Source organism: Oncorhynchus clarkii, chromosome 17 (assembly GCF_045791955.1).
Source record: "Oncorhynchus clarkii lewisi isolate Uvic-CL-2024 chromosome 17, UVic_Ocla_1.0, whole genome shotgun sequence".
Lineage (NCBI taxonomy): Eukaryota > Metazoa > Chordata > Actinopteri > Salmoniformes > Salmonidae > Oncorhynchus > Oncorhynchus clarkii.
The window spans coordinates 30,350,182-30,365,825 of NC_092163.1; the positions used below are offsets into that span (position 1 = coordinate 30,350,182).

A 15,644-nucleotide genomic window follows, 5' to 3' on the forward strand; every position below is an offset into this window, starting at 1 on the left:
CCATGATTGTATAATATCATAGCTGAAAAAGGATCCTGGAAGAACATCCAAGGCTCTTGGCTAAGCGATTCCTCTGAAGAGGCTGCTAACATGCAGTTGCTGTGACATTGAGAGGCTTGTCAGTAGGGTAGGGCAGGATAGGATGGTAATGTGGTCTAGCTGATCAGCAGAGTGTGCAGCAATAGATGGGGGTCACTCAGTGGAAAGAGGAAGGGGCAGAAGGGATGTCCACTGTCCTACTGCGGTCAGGAAATGCTCTCCAATTCCGCTTGGGGACAAACATCCTATCCTGCTGGCTTTTTATGGCCCTCGGTCAAACGAGACTGTCTTGTAAGCTCCAGCCCGAGGCACCATCAAAAAGGCCTTTCCTACACACCCTCACAAAGCGGTTATATACACACAGTCCCACACGACAACTTATTTCTCACACATGGGGAGAACTCAGAATGGACTTCCAGTCTGGTTTCCTAAAAGGCCTGCCTGTTTGTCTCTTTTCAAAGGAGAGTGCGTCACCTTTCCTTCCCAACCCCCACAGCTTTCCTCTACAACAAACGCAGAGTGGAACCATCCTCAGTAAACTCACTCCAGATTGACCACTCTCCAAGGAACGCCAGAGAGAGAAAACCCCATTGCCCTGACTAGTCTGTGCCTCGTGAAAAAAGGCACGGAACTTATGAAATCCTCCTCGGATAGCGGACGGTCGTGTAGTTTTTGTATCAAACGGAATCCTCGCGTGCGTCACGCAGTGCCGTTTAGCCACAGGCCACAATAGGAGATAAAAGTTGTGAGCTCATGCTCCAGATGGGGATAATGCCTGCTAAAACATGACCCAGCTTTTCCTGGACCGCTCAGTCACAAAGTGGTTTCAAATGGATCAAATTAAAAATAGTTTTACCACAGACGCAAACCCTGACAGGTCCCACCTCATTCATTCAAAACCTCCCCTCCAAGAGCCCTCTTCAGTTTGATACATCTCTGGAGGTGTTACATGTGAATCACTTTTGCTCTGTTCATATGTGGCTGCCTTGCTAGACACCTTTGATTCTGGATATAAACTGGCACAGCCAAAGTGGGAGGACATTGTCACAAAATGTACTGCGAAACTAATCCCAATACGTTGACAACCGTCTTCCTGCCAGAATCTAGCCATGTTGTTCACCAGTAGCATCATCCTACTAATGTCCAATTCTCACCAGCACACCAAACCATGTTCCGTCTTGCTCTTATACAAACACCAGAATAACTGGTGCCCACATCTCCCCACAGCACAAGGCACTCAGTGTCTCGCTGGGCTCTGCTCGTACCTACTCAGTTTACCCAGACACCCCCTCTCAGTGGTCTGCTGTGGCAGTGTTCCAGACAGTTCTCCAGGGTAAGGCCCGAGTGCTTCGACTTTGACTAGTTTTGATTCCGCCCGAGGTAAAAATAGAATACATGAATATATCCTGGGGGACAGCACTCCAAAAATATATGAACTCTATTCACACAGTTCTAAATAGGGTCAGAACAATCAGTTCATGCTTTTCGTCTTTTCGTTTTTCTTTCAGTAACCTCAAATCATATCATGCTCCTTCAAGTGTTGTCTCTAAAATGGTAGATCACTAAATTCTTCCACTAATTCTGTATGATATTGGTAACTAGGACAGAGCTTCCCTTGGCTTCTGGATCCCTGTTGCGAGTCTTGTGATGTTTTCTTTGATGCATTAGACAAAAAGGAGTCTGCCTTGTATAAGACCAATTATGTAAAAAATAAAAATAAAAAAATCCCCAGGGTAACCAGTCATGAGGATCAACAGAAAAACAATCAGATCATGCTGTTGACAACGGCCAGATAAAGCATCTTACATCCACCGATTTCACAAATGATTCTAAATGTCCAGGTAAAAAAAATAGAACTATATATTGATTCTGAGACCTCAAACCCTTTCGTACATCCAGAGTGTAATACTGTTAGTGTGTCACTAGTCAACTGATCACACAATGGTAAGACTCACTGTCGAGACTAGGGATGTTAAACGGCTAACCATTAAATTGGTTAGCTGACAAAAATACATTTGACCGGTCATGCTTATCGGTCTACAGGTAAATTCGCATAATCTTGTGGAATTAAATTGCAGCGTGTATATTTTCATTAGTCGTCATTTATCTTTTTATCACACGTGCACAGCACACAGAGGACCTAGGTTGAAGAGCAGAATGGCCTATCTCCTGTCAGACAGCGAGAGCAGCTCCTCAAAAAACTGGTACTGGAGTGAAAGGTGCTTTTCAAAACCCAGTCATTACGAAACTAATTCTAAATGCAATCGCATGTTAACTTGATGGCCACTATTAAAAAGAGCTACTATTGAGAAATAAATCTCAACAAGTAATTAAAGCGAACCTCCCATTCAAGTGCATAGGTCAACATTAGGCAGGCTATCAGAGCACCACCCACCACTTTACAATGTGAGCTCGTGGCAGCATAAATAGTTTTTACTTTACTTCAACTAATGAGGAATGACTTACCTTGCTTCAAAGTAGCCTAGCATAGAAATATGGAGCCAATTATTTTATAAATACCTCTTGCCATTAACCAGCACTTCTTTCCTGTTCAACTATCTTTCATTGTCCAGAAGCCAAAAGGCACAATTCAAATCATAGTAGCAACCCATCCTAGTTATGGCTATTAGTTTCCCCTCTTTCTAAGTTCATAAGAGATTAATCTGTGTCACATATGGAACCGCTCACATAAGGTGCGCTGTTTAGAACCATATTTTTCACCGAATTGCATTTTTGCAAATGTTTGAAAATGACATTTTATTAGCTACTTCATTTCAGAACTGGGGGGGTTGGGAAGTGCTAATAACCCAACAAATGTCCCAGTAGATCTCAAGAGAGCCCAAAAGGGGGGAAATGTGAGGGGAGAACAATTGACTATTTGGATGTGTGCTGTCATCGCCACGCAAAGAAGATGGATAGAACTAGAGGGGGACTGAAAGCTGGAGCGCTGCGCTCCCTCCACACTTCATCAAATACACAGCAATAACTTTTTTCTCCCATTCTCCCCTTCCCTTTGTTTAGATTGTTTAGAAAAGGGGAAATGTATACAGATATGTGCAGTGCAAGTTTGCTTAGAGAGCATGTGTCACACAGGAACATTTAACAGACACAGGAACTCTAAACACTTTGTCAAATTGTCCCCAAAGATAAATATTGCTTAGTCCTCAAGTCATGTTGCTGTTGTAAATACTAGGTCAATCATGTAATGCCTTTGACCAGACATTTAAATATGAATATGAAAACCAATATTTTGTTAATTATTGCACAAGGCACTGATGACTATGAGTTAGCTAAAAACCGGGCTACAATGTGATGCTGTGTAGGTTATTGTGAGGTTGGAGAAACAGGCCTGAGTAACCGTTAGGGTTATACAAGAGGCAAGACTTATTGCACTGTCAAACGTAAAAACATTTCAGACAAAGACAGCCTTGCAAGGCCATAATACAGTATGTGAATTTGGGGGGGGGGGGGGGGGTAAGATATGGCCTCATTATAGCAGAAAGGTTGTCGCTCCAGGGACAGCTGTTTGGGATCATGCTCCAGCGCATTTGGTCAGTCGAGTGGGGGACGGAGAGGAGGGTAGTGAGTCCAAGCTTAAGGTGAGGCTCTGTGGGTAAAAAACACACATCCCTCAAGCTCAGTTTGGAATGTGTCCGCTGTTCAGGGATCCCTGCTGACCGGTGGGGTGTGGGACATGGAGGGGTGGCAGAGGGGACAGCTGGCACTCAGAGGCGTATCTGTGGTGCGCCACTCCACTTCATTATTGGACAGCTGAGTTAATGAAGGAAACAAAGAGGGGGATGTGAGTTCAAAGAGTTAAATCTTGGTTTAATCAGACCAGATAATCTTATTTCTCATGTTCTGAGAGTCTTTTAGGTGCCTTTTGGCAAATTCCAAGCGGGCTGTCATTTTCATATTGCTGAGGAGTGTCTTCCGTCTGGCCACTCTACCATAAAGTCCTGATTGGTGGAGTGCTGCAGAGATGGGAGAAACTTCCAAAAGGACAACCATATCCACAGAGGAACTCTGGAGTTCTGAGACCATAGGGTTCTTGGTCACCTCCCTCAGGTGGCCAGCTCTAGGAAGAGTCTTGGTGGTTCCAAACGGCTTCCATTTTAGAATGATGAAAGCCACTTTGTTCTTGGGGACCTTCAATGTTGCAGAAATATTTTGCTGCCCAGATCTGTGCCTCAACATAATCCTGTCTCGCAGCTCTACGGACAATTCCTTCGATCTCATGGCTTGGTTTTTCCTCTGACATGCACTGTCAACTGTGGGACCTTATACAGACAGTTGTGTGCTTATCCAAATCATGTCCAATCAATTGAATTTACCACAGGTAGACTCCAATCAAGTTGTAGCAACATCTCAAGGATGATCAATGGAAACAGGATGCACCTGTTAAATTTTTAGTCTCATCGCAAAGGGTCTGAATACTTGTTTATTTTGAATACTGTAAATACCAAACTAAATTAAACCATGCTATCCCTGAATCATTTGACATCCATTACGCATGAAAGATGAAAGCGATAGGAGCAGCATAGAACATCCCAGTGTTATAAAGGTATTTCCATGGCAAATCAAAGCATTGACACACGGCTTGAAATGCTCTGTAGCAGACAGGAGTAATGGCACTCTGCCCACAGGGAGGGCCTTTAAAAACACTGAACTGGGTCACGTAAATTTACAACGAAAACGATGTAAAATCAGAGATTGCTAAGCGAGAAATTCAATTCATTCGAGGCAACAAATTACAACACACAGGCATTGTTTGTGTTGTATAACTTGTGATTAACTTTGGAAAGCTTATTCAATCGGAGGTCGTCTCCAAAATGCTGATGAGCGAGACCGCAGTGATTCAGTTGTCCTCTCAAGAAGATGAATGTGGCACCAAGGTTTAATCACATGAGAGATATTGCTATCTGAGGGAAATTGTGCAACATGTGTCTCTTGACTGGGGTTTTGGTCAGTCAAGGACTCAGACCATCACTGCACTGTCACCATCACTGCACTGGATGAAGCAGCTAAAAAAATATATTTGCTGACTTGTCACTGAATCATGTGAGTGTTGAGGAACCGAAAAAATAAGGGAGTGGTTGAGAAATGGAGGGAAGGAGCCAGGCCACTTCAGTGAAAAGGGAGTTAGGGGGAGGTCTTAACTTGTTATGGCTGGGGGCAGTGTTGAGTAGCTTGGATGAATAAGGTACCCAGAGTAAACTGCCTCCTACTCAGTCCCAGATGCTAATATATGCATATTATTATTAGTATTGGATAGAAAACACTCTGAAGTTTCTAAAACTGTTTGAATGATTTCTGTGAGTACAACAGAACTCATATGGCAGGCAAAAACCAGAGTAAAAATCCAACCAGGAAGTGGGAAATCTGAGGTTTGTAGTCATTCAACTCTTGGCCTATCGAAGAGTGTCTATGGTGTCATATTGCACTTCCTAAGGCTTCCACTAGATGTCAACATTCGTTAGATCCTTGTTTGATGCTTCTACTGTGAAGTGGGGGCAAATGAGAGGGGAACGAGTCAGAGGTCTGCCAGAGAGGCATGCACTGACCACGGGCGTCCACGTGATAGTTAGCTTGCGTTCCATTGCAATTCTACAGACAAAGGAATTCTCCGGTTGGAACATTATTGAAGATTTATGATAAAAACATCCTAAAGATTGATTTTATACATCGTTTGAAATGTTTCTACAGACTATAATGGAACTTTTTTCTGCACTTAGTGATCACGTGTCATGAATTTGGATTACTGGGCTAAACGCGAACAAAAAGGAGGTATTTGGACATAAATGAACGTTATCGAACAAATCAAACATTTATTGTGGAACTGGGATTCCTGGGAATGCATTCTGATGAAGATCAAAGGTAAGTGAATATTTATAATGCTATTTCTGACTTATGTTGACTACACAACATGGCGGATATCTGTTTGGGTTGTTTTGGTCTCTGAGCACTGAACTCAGATTATTGCATGGTGTGCTTTTTCGATAAAGCTTTTTCGAAATCTGAGAGTGGTTGCATTAAGGAGAAGTTCCACACATAACACCTGTATCTTTTATCAATGTTTATTATGAGTATTTCTGTAAATTGATGCGGTTCTCTGCAAAATCACCGGATGTTTTGTAACTACTGAACGTAAACCTGCCAATGTATATAAATATTAACTTTATCGAACAAAACATACATGTATTCCGTAACATGAAGTCCTATGAGTGTCATCTGATGAAGATCAAAGGTTAGTGATTAATTGCTCTCTATTTCTTCTTTGTGACTCCTCTCTTTGGCTGGAAAAGTGGCTGTGTTTTTCTGTGATTAGGCACTCCCCTAACATAATCGTTTGGTATGCTTTCGTCGTAAAGCCTTTTTGAAATCGGACACTGTGGTGGGATTAACAAGAAGTATCTTTAAAATGGTGTAAAAAACGTGTATGTTTGAGGAATTTTAATTATAAGATTTCTGTTTGAATTTGGCGCCCTGCACTTTCACTGGCTTTTGTCATATCCCGTGAGCGGGATCTCAGCCCAACAAGGTTTTAAGGTATTCGTAACCTGTTTGCACTTAGGGGAAAATGGACCATGTCTGAAGGGAGTCCACAGGCTGATTATTAGGGAGTAAGAGAACGGCAGATACCCAAAAATATATGTCCACAATGTCAGCTGTGTGGATCTATTTTGAACAAAAAAGGCCATATGCAACATTTGTGCTGCTATTATTTCCTGAGGTGAGAAAGTGAAATTGTTCAATACCACAAACCTAATTACAAATTTGAAAGTGAATCACCCCCAGACATTCAGCGACTACTTAGTGTAGTAGAAAAAACTAAGCGTACACTTCCAACAACTAAACAAGTCGAGCAGTCATTTGAAAGAGTAATAAGATTTCAGCGAGACAACTCAAAGGCGAAATCCACTAACGCCAAGATAATGGAATTCATTGTCCTTGACAATCAACCGTTCTCTGTCGTGGATGATGTTGGCTTTCGCCAACTGGTTGAGCACCTTGAGCCCCGGTACACACTACCAAGTAGGTGCTATTTTTCAGATGTTGCCCTACCGGAGTTACACAGTATTGTTGAAACACACATCCATGAGCTACTTGCTATAGGCGTCGCTACGATCAGCTTCACGACTGACAGTTGGACCAGAGATGTCAGTCCCATGAGCATGCTGAGTGACAGCATAGTGGGTCAACGAGGATTTCGTACCGAGGAAAGCTGTATTGCATCCTTAAGAACGTGCAGGTTCTCATACCACTGCTGCCATTTCAGAACATGTTTGAAACCTGAACACTCACCTAGCTTCATTCAAACTACTGACTTGAGAAACAAGCTCATCAACTGCGTCTGTAGCAGACGTGATACCCTCGGTCATGGCATTGAAATGTTTTCACTTTACCGTGGGTTGTTGTGCGTAGATAGGTGAGAAGAAAAAAAAAATTATCCAAGGGGAATTAACACTTTCTGAAGGCATTGTATATCATGTCCAGCCAGGTTTTTAGAAAGGCTGCCATGTTAGTTTTATTCGTTTTATTCTCAAATAAAGGCAATGTAACAATATGAAAGCGCCTCCGACAATTCCCTATGAAATGACCCTCAGTAAACAAGCAAAACAGAGCAGGGAATTTAAAGGGATACTTCAGGATTTTGGCAATAGGCCCTTTATTCTACATCCGCAGAGTCAGATGAACTCATGTCTCTGCATGCCGTTTGAAAGAAGGTGTTCCTAATGTTTTAACACTGTTTTGAAGCTATACAGTGTACATTGAATTTGTTTACAAATATTGAAGTAAAACAAGCTTATATTTTGTGTTCTGAACTAACCTTCAAGTATCAATGGTTATATATAATCAAGTATCAGTGGGTATATATAATTAATCTAACACCCCAAAAATGGTGGAGCAACTCCAGATTGCACCTTTATGAGGTTCTGGTAAGGAAAGGAGCATAGCAGGACACCTGCGGGGCACTCTAAGTGGAGAGAGAATGATGACTGGTCAATGCAGTGTTCTCCACAAGTACATAGAGTAGCCAGCCAAACAGAAAAAGTCGCCAGCCAGGCGTCCCCGGCCCTGGGTTTGAAATGTTTTGCCAAAGGAGCTCTATTTTGGTGGCCTCTGCTACATTCTAGCACCTTGATTCCATCTGAAAGAAAATTATTGAATACTTTAAAATCGCATTTACCTCCTAGATTGGAAACATTTGCTGTGGTATTGTGTAGAAAGACATGACTTTACCATTTTTTTATTACTGAAAACGTATGAATTCAGTGAGAACTGTTCACTAACAGGGATGTAAACAAATGTGTGCACAATTGAATTATTCAGACATCTCTTGAGAGACCCAGAACATCTGGGCTAGTGTAATGCACCTAGATATCCAGAAAGTACAGTTTAGACATTTAAAATATAAGAGTCCAAGCACTCCCCATGAAACAAAATGAAATAATCCACATAATCTTCAATAAATGTAAAGGTTTAGTTTCTCAGGTTTTTGCTCTCAATATATATATATATATTTTATTGAAAAACAAAGTTGGGATATTCTAAGTCCACAACTATAATTAAACCACACCAGGAGACCAACTTTGAGGTCTGGGAAAAAGCTTATTTATGAGTGTAGTTATTTATTATTTAAAGTGTGCACCTAGCAAGACGCTGTTTAGTAGTGTTTTTGTAGTGCACGTGATGGTAGTTTGTAAAACCAATACCCACTGGATTTAGGAAAATAATCATGATATCATTCTGCTAATTTGTAGTTAACATTTAATATAAAAAAAGGTATTTGGGAAAGCCTTTCCATCTACCAGAAGGCTGTTTTCATTAGCATTATCGCTAATGGCTAGACAGTGTAGACTCGTGCACCACACACCCCCACAGAAAGGGGCGTTCTCGTTGCCTTTTCAGAAAGTTGCAGGAAATACGAATCATTGATGCATTCTGTTCATGTCTTATGATAAACTTGGGCAAATTAATTAAATACATTTAATTGATTCCCTACTAAGGTCAATACATTTTAGAATATTGTTGAAGTAAGTAACCTCTAGTGACACCCCATCCCGTGAACGGGACCGTTTTCATCATCTTACACTAATTAGCATAACGCAACGGACATAAATCTTCCTAGAAAATCTTCCTATTCATGAAAATCACAAGTGAAATATATTGGAACACAGCTTAGCCTTTGTTAATCACCCTGTCATCTCAGATTTTCAAAATATGCTTTACAGCCAACGCTGGACAAGCATTTGTGTAAGTTTATAATAGCCTAGCATAGCATTATGCCTTTCTAGCATCAAGCAACCTTGTCACGGAAATCAGAAAAGCAATCAAATTAAATAGTTTACCTTTGATGAACTTTGGATGTTTTCACTCACGAGACTCACAGATAGACAGCCAAAGTTCATTTTTCCCAAAAGATGATTTTTGTAGGCGAAACAGCTCCTTTTGTTCTTCATGTTTGGCTGAGAAATCGCCCGGAAATTGCGGTCACCACAACGCCGAATTTTCCCCCACAAATTAGCTCCATAATATCGACAGAAACATTGCAAACGTTGTTTAGAATCCACCCTCAAGGTGTTTTTCTAATATCTATTCGATAATATATCCGTCGGGACAATTCCTTTTTCTCTAGGAACGATTGGAGTAATGGCTACCTCTGCACTTTACGCGAGAATCTCTCTCGGCGTCATCATGTGACCACTTACGCAACGTGCCCCCATACGGCTATTCTTCAACAGAAATGTGTAAAACTACGTCACAATGCTGTAGACACCTTGGGGAATACGTAAAACGCGTAAGCTCGTTGATGGTAGATTCACAGCCATATAGGGAGTCATTGGAACGCAGCGCTTTCAAAACCTGGGGCACTTCCGGATTGGATTTTTCTCAGGCTTTCGCCTGCAACATCAGTTCTGTTATACTCACAGACAATATGTTTACAGTTTTGGAAACGTTAGAGTGTTTTCTATCCTAAGCTGTCAATTATATGCATATTCTAGCATCTTTTCCTGACAAAATATCCCGTTTAAAACGGGACCGTTTTTTTTCTTCCAAAAATGAAAATACTGCCCCCTAACACCAACAGGTTAATGCCTGGATTCCATGAGGGCCCTAAGCATCATATTTGGACCAGAATGAGGTTCTCCGCTACCCATTGTTTTCATAATTTATCTGCAGATAATCTCCAAAAAGCATAGGCCTACCAGTAGCCTATGCATCCATGGAAACGAAACCTAGGAAATCCTTTGATTTACTTGTCCCGATGCGATACCATGAACATAACTACTGCATGATTTATTTAAGGCAAAGGGATATAGGAGATCGACTTTATTCAATCTGTTCGACACATTTTACAAACTAGTCAACGCTTGCTGTTCAGTTGTCAAATAAAAAAATAAAATCGCAAACATTTCAAAGATTTTACCGAGTCACAGTTCATATAAGGAAAACAGTCAATTTAAATGAATTAAATTAGGCCCTAATCTATGGATTTCACATGACTGGCAGGTGTGCATCCATTTTTCTTTTTATCCACTGGGGAGCTAGGCCCAGCCAATCAAAATTAGTTTTCCCCACAAAATGGGCTTTATTACAGACAGGGTCTGCCTTACTGTGTAAAGTCTAACTTCAACATATTGGCCAGGAACATAAGCAGATCATGTAGTAAACTATAAATAATTATTTTTAATTTACGAGGCGCTATAACAAAAGAGACAAATACAAGGGAAAGTGCCAAGTACTTCCACTCTCTGAAAAAAAAAAAAAAACATCAGCAGCGCCATCCAAGTCAGGGCTAGTGACACTGATAGTAGCTGAAGGTCTGCTTTATAGAGAGCAATGTGAAAACTGATAGTCTTTTATTCATGTCCCATCAAACTGGAAGCGGGGGGGGGGGGGGGGGGGGGGGGGGGTCTAACACTGTCTCAGGTATAATGATCTAGCATTACCAGCGCTCATTGTTCAAGTGGTGGATAATGAGAGGCCTGGCTGATGGCACGCCCACTGTTATTACTGCAGTTTTTCCACTTGAGTGCAAAGAGCAGGTCGTAAATTGTAGGTGCGGGTTTTAGGCTGAGAATCTGACACGGTGATAATACACTGACCTAGTACCCAAACAACTGATGGAATGATTCCCCTCCAAGACTGGCACACTTAAAAACTATGCTGATTTTCATGGGTAATCCTTAGCAGAAAGTAAGCATGAAAGGAACTGGCAGTTTAACATTTCAATCTGTTACAAAATATGAATATTTCAAAACAATTAAAAGATTCAAAGGCCACTTTACTGTTGTATAACAGCAATGTTAATGGTTCAGGGTGATAATTTCAAAACTGGATTGTGTCACTTGATCTCTAGGGATGGGGGGGGGGGGAGTTTAGTAACAGTATCACAGTGGAAACTGACACTTTGTACTGTGCTTCAGTGCCATGTTAACTGAAAGCATGCGCCTGCGTGCACGCACGCACACGGAGGAACTGTCCTGAGAATTCTCAGATCTTCTGCCCTTTGGGAGTTCTGTTTTTAAATGTATTTGTGAGACCCTCACCCTAACCGCTGCTTCTTAGAAATAAACAGAACCTCAGATGGAAATACGCCGTTTCAGTAGTAGCTTATTAATAAACAGTTACACTTGTACCCATAAAGGGTTGAAAACGGCAGAGTTGGGGTGTAAATTGGAACGTAGTGGCTGTAAGCACCTAAATTGGAACGTAGTGGCTGTACATTAACATATTATATATGACATCATAGCTCTGGCTTTGCCTCTCCCAGTTCTGTATAGGTTTAGACGAACATAAGTTGCGTGACAAGACGTTCCCCCATCCCTTCTGATAATTGGGCAACTTAAGTACATTTTTAATAGTCTGAGGCAAATACTATAAATTAATATGAATTTGTTTTTTGAAAGATTAGACGCGGAGGACAATAAATAACAATGACGTCATACAAGCAAGCCAAACACCCGAGTCCAAACATGTACCTCACATTTCCATTTACAGTGTCAACATTTATGATCACTATGTTTGATGTAGAGTACCAATCAAGTTTGGACACACCTACTCATTCAAGGGTTTTACTTTATTTTTTTTTACTATTTTCTACATTGTATAATAGTGAAGACATCAAACCTATGAAATAACACATGGAATCATGTAGTAACCAAAAAGGTTAAAAATATTTGAGGTTCTTCAAAGTAGCCACCCTTTGCCTTGATGACAGCTTTGCACACTAGGCATTCAATCAACCAGCTTCACCTGGAATGCTTATCCAACAGTTGAAGGAGTTACCACATATGCTGAGCATGTAAAGAAAAATCCTTGAATGAGTCCAACCTTTGACTGGGACTATATAGTTAAAAGTTGGCATTGCGTCATACACTGGGTTGTTCTGAACAGAATGAGCCTGTTTGTTTACTGTGAAGTTCCCGCTGCACACGCATCCGAATGCACTCATGACTCCTTTCTACTCGTACAAAAATTACGATCCGTTTCTCTGAATTGCCCTGTGAAAGCCTATCACTGTAAGAGTATATTCTATAACTTAACTCGTGTTGGCAAAATAACAAGTTTTCAAATAATTTACACCTGACCCAGATTTATAATGGACCGTTTTGGACAGCGTAAACTGTAATTGTGTGATGGAGGAGACGCAGGGATGTGTTCCAAACAAAACTACCAGTGTGCTCTCTAGTTCCTCAACGGCACAGCTAGGAGTGCTCAAAAAGTACTGTATAGTTAAATCTTCTTTCAGTCACAAAAAGAGCATTGAAATTGCTTAGGAACTATGCACACTTGGAGGTGCATAGTCTACAAACTGATATGTTTCTATAGCTAACATGATTATGCATATGCATTTCAAATTTGTTCTGTAAGAAACATTTCAATTTAGCCGTATAGATATAGGCCAATTCCCAAAAGTGTAAAGGCAATTATCCTGGAAGGATATTGACCACCATACGTCAGAAGAGCAAGCCTGGTTATTCTATAGAAGTGCCTTCCTCGCCATCTTAAATAAGCATGCCCCGTTCAAAAACATTTTGAACTAGGAACAGATATACAAAAACATCCTGTGGCATTCTGCATTAGCATCGAATAGCCCCCGTGATATGTACATTTTCAGGGAAGTTAGGAACCAATGAACACAGGCAGTTAGGAAAGCTAAGGCTAGCATTTTCAAGCAGAAATTTGCATCTGTAGCACAAACTCAAAGGTTCTGGGACACTAAAGTCCATGAAGAAAAATAGCACCTCCTCCCAGCTGCCCACTGCACTAAGGCTAGGAAACACTGTTACCACTGATAAATCCACTATAATCGAGAATTTCAATAAGCATTTTTCTACGGCTGGCCATGCCTTCCACCTGGCTACTCCTACCAACAGCCCTCCACCCCCCACAGCAACTCGCCCAAGCCTCCCCATTTCTCCTTCACCCAAATCCAGATAGCTCATGTTCTGAAAGAGCTGCTAAATCTGAACCCCTACAAATCAGCCGGGCTAGACAATCTGGACCCTCTCTTTTTAAAATTATCTGTCGAAATTGTTGCAACCCCTATTACTAGCCTGTTCAAACCCTTTCGAATCGTCTGAGATTCCAATAGATTTGGAAAGCTGCCGCAGTCATCGGCTCCTTCAAAAGGGGAAGACTGTAGACCCAAACTGCTACAGACCAATATCTATCCTACCCTGCCTGTCTAAGGTCATTGAAAGCCAAGTTAAAAACAGATCACCGACCATCTCGAATCCCACCGTACCTTCTCCGCTATGCAATCTGGTTTCCGAGCTGGTCCCGGGTGCACCTCAGCCACACTCAAGGTCCTAAACAATATCATAACCTCCATCGATGAGACATTACTGTGCAGCCGTATTCATCGACCTGGCCAAGGCTTTCGACTCTGTTAATCACCACATCCTCATCGGCAGACTCAATAGCCTTGGTTTCTCAAATTACTGCCTCGTCTGGTTCACCAACTACTTCTCTGATAGATTTCAGTGTGTCAAATTGGAGGGCCTGTTGTCCTGACTTTTTTTTTTAATCACCACAGCAAAAAGTCAAAATCATTGAGTGACCTACATGCACCATATTTGCAAAGTGTAAGTGCAATTCAGGACACATGCAGCCAGCACAGTTGACTTCCATTAAAAAAACTACAATTGTCTACGGTATCTATTGTGGCATCAATAAGGGATGGAGACATCTTTGGCTTTACCTCTTGTTCCAGTCGCCATATCTGCCACCTTCTGAAAAGCTTCCAGGAAAGAGCCTGTGACGACGATAGTTGTCCTAAAAAATAAAAACAATGATACACATTACAATTAAACCACTTTTAAAAAAGGCATATTGCAGTGAAACATTTGATTTTCCTGTGTTTTAAATACACAGGATGTACCAGTTTATTAGGTACATCCATCTAGTACCGGGTCGGACCGGCCTTTGCTTCCAGAACAGCCTGAATTCTTTGGGACATGGAAACATATCTCAATTGGTATCAAGGGACCTAATGTGTGCCAGGTAAACATTCCCACACCATTACACCACCAGCCTGTACCGTTGAGACCAGGCTGGATGGGGCCATGGACTAGAGGTCGACCGATTAATCGGAATTACCGATGAATTAGGGCCGATTTCAAGTTTTCATAACAATCGGAAATCTGTATTTTTGGGTGCCGATTTGCCATTTTTTATTTTATTTTTTTAATACCTTTATTTAACTAGGCAAGTCAGTTAAAACCTCTTGAAACTAGGGGGCACTATTTTCATTTTTGGAAAAATAACTTTCCGCAAAGTAAACCGCCTATTTCTCAGGACCAGATGCTAGAATATGCATATAATTGACAGCTTAGGATAGAAAACTCTAAAGTTTCCAAAACTGTCAAAATATTATCTGTGAGTATAACAGAACTGATATTGCAGGCGAAAGCCTAAGAAAAATCCAATCAGGAAGTGACTCATGTTTTGAAACCGTTGTCTTCCTATGCACCCCTATTGGCCACTGAAAGGGATATCAACCAGATTCCTTTTTCTGTGGCTTCCCTAAGGTGTCGACAGCATTGTGACAGTTTCACGCCTTTATGTTGAAGAATGAGCGTAAACGACTACATTGCGTAAGTGGCCAGCTGAGGGCTCTGAGTGATTCTTGCGTAAAAGACCGAGGTAGTCATTTTTCCTCTCGCTCCTATTGAAAAGCCAATTGTCCCAGTTGATATATTATCGAATAGATATTTGAAAAACACCTTGAAGATTGATTATAAAAAACGTGTGCCATGTTTGTCGATATTATAGATATAATTTGGAATTTTTTCGGCGTTGTCGTGATCGCTATTTCCGGTGGATTTCTCAACACAACGTGACCAACAAACGGAGGTATTTTGGGTATAAAAATAATCTTTATGGAACAAAAGGAACATTTGCTGTCTAATTGGGAGTCTCGTCAGTGAAAGCATCCTAAGATCAAAGGTAACCTGTTAATTTGATTGCTTTTCTGATTTGTGACCAAGCTTCCTGCTGCTAGCTGGACATAATGCTTATGCTGGGCTATCAATAAACTTACACAAACGCTTGTCATGCTTTGGCTGTAAAGCATAATTTCAAAATCTGAGAAG

The 15,644-nt window shown here is 41.2% G+C and overlaps 1 protein-coding gene across 4 annotated transcripts in view; it reads right to left on the bottom strand.

Annotated features, from left to right (window-relative positions):
* LOC139370691 (protein MTSS 2-like) overlaps nucleotides 1-15,644 on the bottom strand; it is a 109,384-nt gene that overhangs the window by 65,540 nt on the left and 28,200 nt on the right. For all 4 annotated transcript variants that reach the window (XM_071110317.1, XM_071110316.1, XM_071110318.1 and 1 more), the window contains exon 3: nucleotides 14,252-14,325. In XM_071110317.1, the coding sequence (XP_070966418.1) occupies nucleotides 14,252-14,325 (74 nt within the window). The remainder of the gene's footprint in view (nucleotides 1-14,251; nucleotides 14,326-15,644) is intronic.